Raw genomic sequence first — 16,026 nt, forward strand, 5'->3', positions numbered from 1 at the left:
ATTTTAATTTATTTAAATTATATATTTTGTTACCCAGTTTAATTCAGGCCTTTAACCCCCTACACTATCTTTTTTAGTGTTTGACCTGATGGGGCTTGGATAGGTGTAGCAATATGGTGATGACTCCACCCTGCTGTGTAATGGGCTCCAGGACACTTCTGACAGATTACGTACACAAATCTAGAACCTCCAGATATGCAAACACTAACTAGAAACACATGTCCAATTCCATACTAACCCTGGCCTAAAGTTTGGAATTGGGCACAACAGATTAATGGCTAGGGAGAAGGGGTTAAGGACCAATAAGGAACAGGGAAACTGAACAGTTAATTTCAGTCAATTGAAAATTTAGCTTACAATTAATACATTTAGTATGCAAATGTATACATTTGCAGCCAATTCCTGCAAGTTTCAAATATTTACCAGCAAACATATGGAAAAATATACAAATATGTACATGCTGTAAATGTTACTTGCAATACAAGACAGATACATGTGCTATATACTTACCAACCAACTTACCAACTTCACAGCCAATGTCTGCAAGGAAACACATCTTTATACAACTTAAAAACAATATTACAAAATGATTATTATGGTTATTTACAATAACATACAATTTACATATATAAAATACCTATCGTCTTGAGGTGGGGAGCCGGCCAAGCAGTGAAGGGGAAAACATCAGACAAAACGGACGATGGACAGACAAATTCACGCACATTGACGACATGAGATAAACAAGACACATGAAAATGCTTGCCGCATCTCCTGCACTGGGCCACCTCCTTACCTTCTCTCACATATTTCCGACAGAAGAAGTGGACGCTGACCTCTGTTGTATAGGGTGTGGACACCTAGCGAGGCCTGGACCCAGGATGGGGACTGGAATCGGGACTGGGAAATGGTGCCAGGTGCCCAGCCTGAAAACAAGAGAAAATATGTTTTCTCGTGGATTTCTGATGGTATTGTGCCATGGATGGTTCCTCATCTCTGCAGAGAGTAAGACTGTTTGCAATAGCAGACAGCCCACAATCTGTACCCCCTTTCTGCTGCTGGACTGCCGGCCACTCCACAGTCACAGAGGTCCCTGGAAAAGATAAGTGAAGGGTGAGTTGTGAGAGAAACTCTGGGGTACCTACCTGGCAGTGAAGGTTACTTACTGTGACCCAGTGGTTAGCCTTGAGATTGACTGTCAGGACACACCCCTGTGCCAGTGTTGGTACTGCTGACAGCACGGCGATACTCTGGACAAACCCCTGGGCCAGTGTTGGTACTGCTGACAGCATTGTGTTGCTCTGGACAAACCCCTGGGCCGGTGTTGGTCCTGCTTGACAGCATGGCGGTGCTCTGGACAAACCCCTGGGCCAGTGTTGGTACTGCTGACAGCATGGCGGTGCTCTGGACAAACCCCTGGGCCAGTGTTGGTACTGCTGACAGCATGGCGATGCTCTGGACAAACTCCTGGGCCAGTATTGGTACTGCTGACAGCAATTTTACAATTGATCATGCCGCCCACTGCGAGGAGGCCTCCTACTTCTGGATGCTGCAACTGCAAAAGAGCTTGAGCATGATCAATTGTAAAATTGTCTAACCAGAAGTGTGACAGAAGAATGACCCCCCCGAAGGTCCTCCATCCGGCCACAGAGAGCAGCTGGCCTTACCTTCCCCCTGTTGGATACTAGTGACGAGAACCTCACTAGTGTCATCTAGTCAAGTGACTGGACTTTCCTGCCCGTTCCTCCAGTCCGACACAAGCCACCTGTGAGAACATTTGATGGATTAGTGCAGTGTTATACTTTCAATAGTTTTGGAAAGTATAGCCTACCTCAAGCTGGTCCCCTTCCGACTCAAAGCACAGAGAATCAGACTGATCTGAACTCACTGGCTCTGGTGGATGGAATACCTCCTGGGTGGCTCGGACAGTCGATGGTCCTAAAGTCATTTAGAGAGGTAAATTGAAGATGTACATTTTTATGAGCTCAGCATAACTACCATTTCTTGCTTTCTCAAATTTCACCCAAAGCTTAACATACTTTGTCTCACGGGCTTCACCAAAGTGTAGGGCGTCAGGGCTTTCAGTGGTCGACCGTCCAACTGCTCCAACTGAAGAAGATTGTTGGCTTCCACCGAGGTAACCCTTATGAAGACAAAGAGAAAAATGTCAGTGTTAGGAAAACTAAAACTAGCTTCAGGTTATTTGTTGTGCAAATTAAAATAGTTATTATCTGAGATTTTTTATATTCACCTTAACGGATGACGACCCCAGCTAGGAGCAAAAGAGCAATGAGGTTTCCCAGGTCTCGCCTTCCTTTCGTCCTTCTTCCAAGTAATTCGCCCGGATGTTGAAGCACTTGGTCCCCTTCTTGATTCTCCTCCGGTAGCTCTCCTTCTGCTTATCCTGCGCCTTGTCGATGTTCAGTCTCACCTTGATTGATGACAGAAATAAATGCAAATATATCTCTTGGAGGGCCAAAAATTATATTAACAGCTGACAATCATTTTTACCTGGTCAAAAACCTCCACGTCCTTATCAGCCCTGCCTGAACATGGTCCTCAAAGGCATTCTGATCTGGTTAGTCAACTTCCACCACATCAGGTGGAGTTTCAGTGATCTAAAAGTATGTCATTCAAAAATAGCAATAGACAAACAATAACACATTAAGTCAATCACAAATTTGAATGACTGCAGTATATGCAATAATTTGATATAATTGTATATACAATTGCATTGTTTATCTCATGCCACCAGCTGCGGCTCCCGGCCGTACAGCAGGCGATAGGGCAAGTACTTGGTGGAGGCCTGGACAATGCTGTTGTGTGCAAAGATAATTACCTTCAGGTTGTCCTCCCACCGTTCCTGGTACCCGTCAAGGGACTTACCCATGGCAGTTTTGAGGGTCTGGTTGGTCCATTCAACCAAACCTGGAGGAGGGGGTAGGAAAGGGATATCTATTGACAATGAAATATATTAAAATATGTCTGATTATGTACCATAAAAAAAACAATAAAAATGAATTGTAAAACAAACCATTGGTCACCGTATGCAGCGGAGACCCGGTCCTCAAACAATGCTATGTTGGTCTAAAGAAAACTGTACATCAATAAATAAACTTGGCTATTTATATAGTTGTTGACAAAATATAGCCTATAATATTATTACCTTGTTCCAGAGTTCACGACCTCGGTCACTCAAGATGACTTCAGGAGCACCGTGGGTGTTGAAGATGTGCATCATCGCCTTGGATGTGGCCTCTCCAGTCTTGTCCTTGATAGGTATCATACAACATGAAAATCGATTTTTGGTTCCAAGCACCCTTTTTAATAGGGTTACAGAAGGGAATTTAGAGTTAAACACATTCTCTTCCTTTACTGACCTTAATGGGTCAGACACCAGCAGTTGCCATTCCTGGATTTCGTGAAGGCTTCAACTCCGGCGCCACAGTCTTCACCCTCTCAAACTTCTGGCAGGCTAGACAGGTACTGACCTATAAGCACAGTGTGACAAATTGAAACACTGTGTGCGCTCTGATATGACATTAATCAAAATCATAATATTTCAGATATAATAGCATGTTATTGATAAACAAAAGGTTATTTCACTTGCCCAGCTGTCCACATCCTTGACAATCCCCGCCAGAAGAAGCGTAGGTTGATTTTGGCAATCATGCATTTCACTCCAAAATGTCCAGCATGCATCTCGGTCAGCACGGCCTCCTCCTCCTCCTCCGTAGTGAAAATCACCCTCCTGTGTGGCTGGCCATCCTTCCCCCGTAGGTACAAATGATTGCCTAACAAGTTGGAAGACAACAGTTGTTGAAATACTAAAGTCTTAGTAAATTTGCACTCCTGTCTTTCTCTTTCTGTTTCTCTCTCTTCCCACCTCTCTCTCTCCATCTGTCACTTTCTTTCTCACTTTCTTCCTCTCTCTCTCTGTATGGGTCTCTCTCTGTCTAGCGAAGACACCTAGTTAAGGGCAGTTGATTTTACCATAATTACTTACACCTTTCCATTTGATTGATCAGGGTTAACTTATAGCTAGATACATCATTTGACAGACGTATAACTAAATGTATACAGTGGGGAGAACAAGTATTTGATACACTGCCAATTTTGCAGGTTTTCCTACTTACAAAGCATGTAGAGTTCTGTAATTTGTATCATAGGTACACTTCAACTGTGAAAGACGGAATCTAAATCAAAACTCCAGAAAATCACATTGTATGATTTTTAAGTAATTAATTTGCATTTTATTGCATGACATAATTATTTGATACATCAGAAAAGCAGAACTTAATATTTGGTACAGAAACCTTTGTTTGCAATTACAGAGATCATACGTTTCCTGTAGGTCTTGACCAGGTTTGCACACACTGCAGCAGGGATTTTGGCCTACTCCTCCATACAGACCTTCTCCAGATCCTTCAGGTTTCTGGGCTGTCGCTGGGCAATACGGACTTTCAGCTCCCTCCAAAGATTTTCTATTGGGTTCAGGTCTGGAAACTGGCTAGGCCACTCCAGGACCTTGAGATGCTTCTTACGGAGCCACTTCTTAGTTGCCCTGGCTGTGTGTTTCGGGTCGTTGTCATGCTGGAAGACCCAGCCACGACCCATTTTCAATGCTCTTACTGAGGGAAGGGGGTTGTTGGCCAAGATCTTGCGATACATGGCCCCATCCATCCTCCCCTCAATATGGTGCAATCGTCCTGTCCCCTTTGCAGAAAAGCATCCCCAAAGAATGATGTTTCCACCTCCATGCTTCACGCTTGGGATGGTGTTCTTGGGGTTGTACTCATCCTTCTTCTTCCTCCAAACACGGCGAGTGGAGTTTAGACCAAAAAGCTCAATTTTTGTCTCATCAGACCACATGACCTTCTCCCATTCCTCCTCTGGATCATCCAGATGGTCATTGGCAAACTTCAGACGGGCCTGGACATGCGCTAGCTTGAGCAGGGGGACCTTGCGTGCGCTGCAGGATTTTAATCCATGACGGCGTAGTGTGTTACTAATGGTTTTCTTTGAGACTGTGGTCCCAGCTCTCTTCAGGTCATTGACCAGGTCCTGCCGTGTAGTTCTGGGCTGATCCCTCACCTTCCTCATGATCATTGATGCCCCACAAGGTGAGATCTTGCATGGAGCCCCAGACCGAGGGTGATTGACCGTCACCTTGAACTTCTTCCATTTTCTAATAATTGCGCCAACAGTTGTTGCCTTCTCACCAAGCTGCTTGCCTATTGTCCTGTAGCCCATCCCAGCCTTGTGCAGGTCTACAATTTTATCCCTGATGCCCTTACACAGCTCTCTGGTCTTGGCCATTGTGGAGAGGTTGGAGTCTGTTTGATTGAGTGTGTGGACAGGTGTCTTTTATACAGGTAACGAGTTCAAACAGGTGCAGTTAATACAGGTAATGAGTGGAGAACAGGAGGGCTTCTTAAAGAAAAACTAACAGGACTGTGAGACCCGGAATTCTTACTGGTTGGTAGGTGATCAAATACTTATGTCATGCAATAAAATGCAAATGAATTACTTAAAAATCATACAATGAGATTCCATCTCTTACAGTTGAAGTGTACCTATGATAAAAATTACAGACCTCTACATGCTTTGTAAGTAGGAAAACCTGCAAAATCGGCAGTGTATCAAATAATTGTTCTCCCCACTGTAGCTAGATGACCAACTAGCTAGTTAGATAACTGGAATGATTTATGTACAACCATTTAACAACCATTTTACTTCTAACAGTAATATAAATTAACTGCTTAATGTTACCCTGAATTGTGAATTTCTCTGCACCCTACGAATGTTGCACCTCTTGTTGAGATCAGTGGTGCCTTCATAGTACTTCGCCTGGTTGGAAAGATAAAATAAAATCTCCTTGAGGGATGCCATTAATGAGCAAGCTACTTACAAACAGAAAGCTACAATAACAGTTAGCTAGCTAGATAATGTTAGCTAAATAAAACTGTCTGGCTAGCTAGCTAGCTGACTAGGCAGGCTGAGGTAAATATGTATCTGGGGGGGGTGCACTTTTTGGCAGGGGGACACTATTTGGCATGACAGGCCCCCATTGATTTTGTTAACCACTCTCACTCAGATATCATATTCAAAACTGCAAATGTTTATCTCCACTCTATGGCAAAGTGAGCGGAATTGCAGGCAATTTGCGGTAATATTGCACGTTTCTTTCCGCCCAATGGCAAAATGAGTAGAATTGCATATAATTAGTTATAAAATTACCAAATCTTCTCTCAGTCCCATGGTAAATGTGTAGAATTGCAGCAAACTTCCTTTAAAACTCCAACATTTTCTCTAGGCAAAATGTGTAGAATTGCAGGAAATTATCTCAAACTTTTTTCTCTACACTGTGAAATTGGGGGCCGCTATATATTTTTTCTCACTTGGTGTGGGGGGGGTCAAACGGCTAGGGCCGGCTCTGACTGCATGTGTGGGTATGTATGTGGGTACGCAGACCCGCGAGCCCCTCATGATGAGTTCAGATTTTTTGTGGCCCCCACCCCCATCAAAGTTGCCCATCCCTGCCATAGGCTATTGGTTCTTTCCTCAGAGGATCCATAATTTAAGGAGGTGATATTGTTAGCTATTTTGCTCACATAAACATTTTGTTCCTGTGACAGTTGCTATTGATACTGGGGTTCTTGTGGTGCATTCTGTGAGATTGTACGTGTATGTTTTTGTGTGTGTTTCAGGAGAGTCAGTGGCGAGAGCTCCTGGAGTCACTCCACACACTCCCCATCCCTGATCCTGGAGTGCCTGTTCATCTTAGCGTGGTAAGTCTTTGACCACCTCACCGTAGACCGCATGGCCAGCTTTCTAATCATGGTCAATTTACCAACTGGGGGGCCCCCATTGATTTTCTTAGCCACTCTCACTAAGATATCAAATTAAAAACCTGCAAACATTTCTCTCTGCCCTATGGCAAAATTTTTAGAATTGCAGAAAAATTGCTGTAAAACTGCACCTTATCAGAGGAGCAACCAGGGGATGGAACTGAAATTATTTTCCAATTGTTTCGTTCTGAGCAGAAGCATTCTTTTATCCGTTCTGTTCCAATGTTCCAACCTGCAAAGTAAAGTTCAGAACCAGTTTATATTGTTCCTTTTAAAACATCTGTAATCAACATATTTTTTCATTAGCTCGACATTAAATTACTTCACCAATCAGTGCGGATAGAGCAGCTTGCTATGGAGCGGGCAAGCTATAGTTGTTTTAGCCGGAAGTGCATGGATGCTATCGGCTGCCTAGGCTATAGTTGTTTACATGTGCGATGGACAGACAAGTGTAGGGCACGAGATGCGACTGAAATTTTGCAGGTGGGGAGAGAGTGAGAGGGTGGAGAAGAAGGCTTGGCTTGATGCGCTGGGACTTGTTATGACATGCAATTTCTGAATTAGGCCCAACAAATTATACCTACGGAGGAGTGGCTTCTATGGAGGAACTTTGATTGTCTTTGAACTTCTGAGAGTTGGCTTAAAGTTGGACTAGAGCTAGCTAGGTAACTAGCTAACAAGCTTGTGTGTGCAGAGCAGCTCCAGAGTTTAAAGACGTCTTACCTTTTTGTAGTTAATAAATCCAATGTGAAACATTGGATTACAACACAGAATGGCACTGGGGGTAATAGCGACCAATTGTGCTATTTTGTGTATTTCTTTCCCCTGCTGATCTTAATTTTTTTGACATAATGTTTCCGCCAAAGAGAGCTTCTGGACATCAGAACAGTGATTCAATAACCTCAATTTGGACTTCAATGAGTCGGAGGCGAAAGACATACTGATTATACCGAACCATGCCCAAATCCCCGACACTCGAAGAAGGAGGAGACGCCGCTATAGAGGCAGGTGTGCGGGATACCTGACGAGACTACATCGGAGAGTGGATAAATTGCCTCTACCCTCCGTTCTATTGGCGGGCGTGCAATCACTGGAGAATAAACTACTATTTTCCAGGAGAGTTTTCATCTATATTTTTCGTAGCTGTCTATTTACCACCACAAACCAATGCTGGCACTAAGACCACACTCAATGAGCTGTAAAGGGCCATAAGCAAAGAAGCAAATGCTTACCCAGAGGCGACGATCCTGGTTGCAGGTGACTTTAATGTATGAATTTTGAAATCCAGTTTTACATCATTTCTACCAGCATGTCACCAGTGCAACTAGAGGCAAAACAACTCTAGTTCACCTTTACTCCACACACAGAGACGCATACAAAGCTTGCCCTCAAATTGGCAAATCTGACAATAACTCTATCCTCCTGATTCCTGCATACAAGCAAAAACTCAAACAGGAAGTACCAGTGATGCGATCAATATGGAAGTGCTACGATGAAGTGGATGCTAATTTTATTTTAATTTTTTTTATTTCACCTTTATTTAACCAGGTAAGCCAGTTGAGAACAGGTTCTCATTTACAACTGCGACCTGGCCAAGATAAAGCAAAGTAGTGCAATAAAAACAACACAGAGTTACATATGGGGTAAGCTAAGCTACAGGACTGTTTCGCTAGCACATACTGGAATATGTTCCGGGATTCATCCGATGGCATTCAGGAGTTTACCACATCAGTCACCGGCTTCATTAATAAGTGTATCGACGACGTCGTCCCAACAGTGACTGTACGTACATATCCCAACCAGAAGCCATGGATTACAAGCAACCTCCACACTGAGCTAAAGGCTAGAGCTGCCGTGTTCAAGGAGTGGGACACTAATCTGGGCGCTTATAAGAAATCCCGCTACGCCTTCCGACGATCCATCAAACAGGCAGGGGGCATTACGGCCACACAAAGGGGATGCAGCCGGGAAATTTGAGGCATTATCAAGTGCTTTTCAAATTGTGAATGAGAGACTGATGAAATGTGTACAGCCTGCGCAAAAACTAAGCAGAGCTCATGCCTTTCATGCAACTTTTTTTTTTTTAATCATCATTAGAGTCGCATCATGCAACCTTAGAATGTATTGAAAATCAAAACATATAGCCCAACGTTTGTATTACTACTAAAGTTACATAAATAACTCTAAATGAAGCATATAGGAGTACCTATTTCTTTGTTAACCGCTCAACACAGAATAGTCACGTGCGCACTCCCTCAAATCGTTTGGAGAAAATATCCTTTCTATTTTATTCAGCTATGTTCAATTGTATTCTTCATACTATAAAACAGTATAAAATAATGCCACGGAATTCTAAGCAAATCTTGTCTGTTAAATGAACTAGTGTAGCCCATAGCCATAATGGCATAGACAGATCAGGGCCTAAGATAAGGACAACTCAGAGTATGCTATTATGTTCTTCTGAAATAAACTACATTTTCTTCATATCATGTTTTTTTTAGACCTGTCTAAAATATATCATGGATTTATTGTGATGGTTAGGCTATATTACATGGATTTATTATACTTTTTTAAATATAGATGTTCCAAAGGTCTGCATCTGTGGCTCGTATGCTATGCATGGAAGTCAGGAGATGCTAAATGTGCTTATGTTAATTGCCGGTCAATTACCGTGAGACCGGCAGTTATTTGCTTGACAATCACCGGCTGAAGAAATGTAATGACCGCCACAGCCCTAGTCCACACACAGCAACACACTCGTGAAGAGGGTATGACAATGCCTCTTCCCCCTCAGGAGGCTGAAAAGATTTGATATGGGCCCTTAGATCCTCAAAAAGTTATACAGCTGCACCATTGAGAGCATCTTGACTGGCTGCTTGGCAGCTGACCACAAGGCGCTACAGAGGGTAGTGCATACGGCCCAGTGCGTCACTGGGGCCGAGCTCAATGCCACCTAGGACCTCTATACCATGCGGAGTCAGATAAAGGCCCTTAAAATTGTCACAGACTCCAGCCACCCAAGTCATAGACTCTCCTGTCTGCTAACCGCACGCAAGTGGTACCGATGCATCAACTCTGGAACCAACAAGACCCTGAACAGCTTCTACCCCCAAGCCATATGACTGCTAAATAGTTAGTTAAATAGTTAGTCCAGGTAGTTATTGATAATCTGAATTGACTATTTTTGCACTAACTCTTTTACGCATCACACGCTGCTGTTACTGTTTATCTATCCTGTTGCCTAGTCACTTTATCCCAACCTACAGTATATGTACATATCTGCCTCAATTACCTCGTACCCCTGCACATCGACTCGGTTCTGGTACCTGGTGTATATAGTCAGGTTATTGTTACTCATTGTATATTTATTTCTCGTTATAATTTTTCTATTATAAAGTTTTCCCTCTGCAATGTTGGGAAGCTTTTCACTGTCAGTCTACACCTGTTGTTTATGAAGCATGTGACAAATTCCATTACATTTTATTTGGTAACTAGCATTGAAAAAGTTAATCCATCATACTTGTAGCGTCAGTAGGCTACAGTAGCCTAAGCTTCGGAGGGGGAGGGCCAGGTTACCTTCACACGCACACACACTGGCAAAGATTTTCAGCTGGCAGACAGACACTAGAATATGTTTCTGAGTGACAGAGTTAATGCTTTGCATAGGTGCCTTGTTGTGTTTTTTATGGGACTGAAAAACATTTCTGAAATGGGGACCGGAAATGGCGGCACACTGAGAGGACGATTTGAGAAATGTATACATAATGTTGTTTTTCAATCACATTCCTGCTGTTAACCTACTAAAAAAGCAAGTAGACATAACTCGCTTACCAGCTACAAAATAAGATGCCTCCTAAAAAGACAGACCTTCCTAAACCCTCAACTACCTCCCCGTCAAAGACGGACAATTAGGCAGCGCCTGCCTGGTTCAAGAGGGAGATGGATAAGGCCATCATTCAAATAGAAGATACCATATCTGCCTGACCTAAAAAAGTGGATGAAAACATACAAAAGCTACACCAAGACCAGCAGGCCACAAGTGTGTAGTTAAACCCAGTTGGAAACCAAGCACTCTGACGATGACACCGCAATTGTGGATGTACGCAAACATGTGGAGGAACCTAACAAGAAACTAGAGGGCTAAATATTCAAGCTAGAGGAATAGATTGATGTACTAAATCATTTTTAGTGGCGAAGCAATCTCAGGATCAAAAGCTTCCCAGAGGTTAGTTGAAGGATGCAGTGCAGTTGCATTCTTACAGGAATGGCTACCCAAGCTACTGGACCTATCCACCTCAGCTCACCAAATTGAAATCGAAAGGGCTCACCGTACACAGCAGAGAAGGTTACCCAGTCAGGGAGTGCCTCCCAGAGCTTTCGTTATGAAGCTGCTCCGCTACCAGGATACCATCAGCATACTCAAGGCCTCCAGAGCAAAGGGGGGGCATACGGTTTGGGGAATCCCACATCATGATCTTTCCCGATATATCGATAGCACTCCAGAAGAGAAGGATGGCATTCACTTCAATCAAGAGGCTGCTGAGACCGTCTGGACTGACATACGGTTGACACCACCCGGCTACCCAGTGGATTCGAACCAACACCGGAGAACTCACATTCGACACAGTAAAGACAGCCGAGGTATACCTGAAGAGGGAATACCCTGAACTATTCACGCTATCATCTTCTCCATCTGATTAATGTTTAATTTGTGAAATAAATCATTCTAAATAACAAACTGGCTTTATTTACCACAGTGTGAAAGAGTGATAGACCCACTATATAAAGTGAGTTTCTGAAACACAGAGTCCTTCTTTGCTAATGTGAAGAAGTAATTGAATGAAAGAGAGTCCAGCGAGGATAGGGAGGGGCCTTAGCTACTTATTTTATTCATGAAATGTACATTCACACCTCCATTAATTTACAGGAGAGTCTAATAGCTCGGCTAGATGTGAAAAATCCCCCAATTTGTGCCACAGTTTAGACTACTCCATTTTGTTTCTGCGTCGCCCAGACGCATTTTCAACATTTGGATAATAAAGCATTTAAAGGCTGACATTGGTTGATTTTAATACTTCTGACCAAATTTCGAACAAAGAAATAAGACAAAAAAGCAGAACTTGAGCATGCATGACTGTTCACCTTGAGCGCATGAGAGCCACCTTTTGCAGCAGTTACAGCTGCAAGTCTCTTGGGGTATGTCTCTATGAGCTTGGCACATCTAGCCACTGGGATTTTTGCCCATTCTTCAAGGCAAAACTGCTCCAGCTCCTTCAAGTTGGATGGGTTCCGCTGGTGTACAGCAATATTTAAGTCACACCACAGATTCTCAATTGGATTGAGGTCTGGCCTTTGACTAGGCCATTCCAAGACGTTTAAATGTGTCCCCTTAAACCACTCACGTGTTGCTTTAGCAGTATGCTTAGGGTCATTGCCCTGCTGAAAGGTGAACCTCCGTCCCAGTCTCAAATCTCTGGAAGACTGAAACAGGTTTCCTTGTATTTAGCGCCATCCATCATTCCTTCAATTCTGACCAGTTTCCCAGTCCCTGCCGATGAAAAACATCACCACAGCATGATGCTGCCACCACCATGCTTCACTGTGGGGATGGTGTTTTCGGGGTGATGAGAGGTTTTGGGTTTGCGCCAGATATAGCATTTTCTAGTCTCATCTGACGAGAGTACATTCTTCAATATGTTTGGGGAGTCTCCCACCAAACTTGTTTGCTTCTTTTTTTCTTTAAGCAATGTCATTTTTCTGGCCACTCTTCCGTAAATCCCAGCTCTGTGGAGTGTTTGGCTTAAAGTGGTCCTATGGACAGATACTCCAATCTCCGCTGTGGAGCTTTGCAGCTCCTTCAGGGTTATCTTTGGTCTCTTTGTTGCCTCTCTGATTAATGCCCTCCTTGCCTGGTTTTAATGATGGATGGATTTAATGGTGCTCCGTGGGATGTTCAAAGTTCCAGATTATTTTTTTTATAACCCAACCCTGATCTGTACTTCTCCACAACTTTGTCCCTGACTTGTTTGGAGAGCTTCTTGGTCTTCATGGTGCCGCATGCTTGGTGGTGCCCCTTGCTTAGTGGTGTTGCAGACTCTGGGGCCTTTCAGAACAGGTATATATATATATATATATATATATATATATATATATATATATATATATATATATATATATATATATATACTGAGATCATGTGACACTTAGATTGCACACAGGTGGACTTTATTTAACTAATTATGTGACTTCTTAAGGTAATTGGTTGCACCAGATCTTATTTAGGGGCTTGATAGTTTTTTTTCTTCATTTCACTTCACCAATTTGGACTATTTTGTGTATGTCCATTACATGAAATCTACATAAAAATCAATTTAAATTACAGGTTGTAATGCAACGAAATAGGAAAAACTGCAAGGGGGATGAATAGTTTTGCAAGGCACTGTATTTTTTTTTTCACAACTCAAATCGCTTTAAAGAGCCTTCTAATATTAGACAACAAATAAATATACTAAAACAATAACTTAGAAAACAGTCCATTCATCACTGGATTTCTTAAATTTCCTGTGCAGGAAAAGGATGTAATCTGCCGTGCCTGGTCGCAGGCTCGCAGCTTCTCTCTGAAACAATGCATCCATCTGAAGGTGACACTTTATCCTTTAGAACCATGCAATTACCAGGTGGCCTCTTGAAACGATAGAGGAAAACAACAAGATCCACAAGTTTTCTTTCACAATAGCTGGCAGCTGATTTTTTTTTTTTGCGTGATGCAGGACTCTAGTGTGATAGGAGAGAGACTGACTGAAACATTCACACCTCCATTCATTTACAAAAGGATAGTCTAATAGCTCGGCTAGGTGTGAAATATCCCCCAATTTGTGCCACAGTTTAGACTACCGATACACGCTGCGGTCAGAGTTGAGTTCTATTGTAAAGTGTAGCCTAAAGGCCAAAAATGGTAAAACTTGCAATGTACATTTCTAACTCAATATCACAGACCAGATTTGCCCTAACGAAAAATGCATCAACCCCTACAAATATATTAATGTATTATTAACCCTGCATTATAATGGTATAAAAGCCCCTTAGATATTAATTTAGAATTCTCTACATTTAATTAGATATACAAGGACATTTTATTGATCTGCCAGTATTTTCATTTAGAGATTCCGGTAAACTCGTTGTGTCCTACCAATTATTATTTGATTATTCACCATGTTAACCACTTGCTAGTATAAAAAACAAAAACGTATTTCTCAGTCTCGGTTGGCTTTCGTGGAGATCAGATCGTTTTCATTTGCAGGGATATTTGTGCATTTTTAACCAAATGTAAGTCAGAACAAATACTTATTTCACCTTCATAACATTCCTAATACAAGAAAGGTGTATGTAGAGGGGTAACTTTCTTCACCAGTTCTCTTACCATTTTGTACAATGGTGTAATTAGCCTACCAGTTGGTGTAACTGTAATGTTAATTATCTTGAGAGGAATGATGGTGTTATTTTTCTCTTATTGTCAATTGTGTGTAGAGATTGTTGACATTACTGTTTAATGTAATGTTGTTTATTGGATTTACATTGTAGTAATTTTATTTTATCCTGTTTCCCTCTGAACACAGACCACATGTATCCTCTGGTTCATCATTCAACTCCTAGACTGGGCTTCTGTGTCTGTCATCACTCTTTGACCAGAGTGCAGTCCAGTATCCGTTTACTCCCAGTGGCCTATCCACACATTACAGAGCACCAGACTCCATTTTAATAATATAACTTATTTTGAACGAAAGACAGGAAGGAGTGAGTCACTCAGCCCTATGCTGTTCCTGCTTCTGTTGCCTATTTGAGTGTTTGTTTAATATCCTACTGATTCTGTGATCACCAAGCCTCATGCAACTGCAAAATGTCGGATAAAGCAATTTCACACACAAAAAAACCGAAGAGAGATACCACAAGTGGACACAGAATACCAACTGGGATGGATCTCGAGGCAAATGTGGCTTACCAGTGAACCTCTGAGTGTTCATCATTAATACTGTGTCTCAGAAGTTTCTGTCCATGAGTGATGCAACCCGAAAAAACAAGAAAGACAGAGTTAATGAGTACTTGAGGTCACAGAGAAAGTCTGGACATGGCCTGCTCTCCCTTACGTAAGGAATTAGGCACTTTACTATCTTTACTATGTAGGCTACAGTAAACATCTCATTGTCCTGTTGGTTTATGACAGACTACACAGTAGCCTAATAAACATATACATTTTAAAAGAGTTGTAAAAAAAAATAATAAAATGATTTCAATAATATATGTTTACCACTGTAGATGCTGTGTTTTTATTTTTAGAATACAGTTCTCAGTTTACAGTAGTGATGGACAGCTGGAGGCATTTTGAAAACATGTTTTCTAATTGTTTTTCACAAGTGTAGCAGGTTGTGACCTCTGCAAACAACGTTTCCACTCCGTGAATGAGAATGGTAAATTACTATAATTAATACATTCATTCAATACATTGGAATACAAAAGAAGCCTTCCACCCATGATGGGCTATTAGCAGGACAATAGACTCTTGCCAAGAAGGAGATCAAGAAGAAGGGTAGGAGGAGTATTGTATTTAAAAACACTGCACAGTAGCCTAATAAACATATGCATTTTGAAAACTTTACAAAACATTTTTTTATCGAATTCAATAACATTTCTACCACGGTAGATGCTGTGTTTTTGGCTGATGGCCAATATTAGAAACAGTCAAATGCATTTGTGAATTCAATCGCTTTAGCCGACATTAAGCGGTTTATTCATTGTTTAATCATTCAAGGGTCCTTTATCTTCTCTGTGCTGGAGTTCTTTTAAGAATACAAAAGAAGCCATCCACCCTTGATGGGCTATCAGCAGGACAATAGAGTTTAGGGACTTTAAATGAGTTAATAGCTGTTTGCGAGGCATGTCACTTCTCCCATCTCTTTTGCATAGCCCACCAAATGCACTGTTTTCTAACCACATCTGGATGGATCCATAACAAATTACTATGGGATAAAATATCACTGAATGACAGAAATATTGGAATTAAGTTGGCTAATGAAGGCAACAAATTGTTGCTTACCTAAACACCCAAAGTCAGCAATTGTTATAATAGGATTTGAAGCAATAGCCTACCCGCATGTGGTCAACTATTTCAGCACCGTTTCGC

General features: G+C 42.0%; 1 protein-coding gene across 2 annotated transcripts in view; it reads left to right on the forward strand.

Annotated features, from left to right (window-relative positions):
• LOC121541407 (DENN domain-containing protein 1A-like) overlaps nt 1–16,026 on the forward strand; it is a 242,331-nt gene that overhangs the window by 138,789 nt on the left and 87,516 nt on the right. For both annotated transcript variants that reach the window (XM_041850396.2, XM_045208002.1), the window contains exon 7: nt 6,708–6,788. In XM_041850396.2, the coding sequence (XP_041706330.2) occupies nt 6,708–6,788 (81 nt within the window). The remainder of the gene's footprint in view (nt 1–6,707; nt 6,789–16,026) is intronic.

Source organism: Coregonus clupeaformis, chromosome 27 (genome assembly GCF_020615455.1).
Source record: "Coregonus clupeaformis isolate EN_2021a chromosome 27, ASM2061545v1, whole genome shotgun sequence".
NCBI lineage: Eukaryota > Metazoa > Chordata > Actinopteri > Salmoniformes > Salmonidae > Coregonus > Coregonus clupeaformis.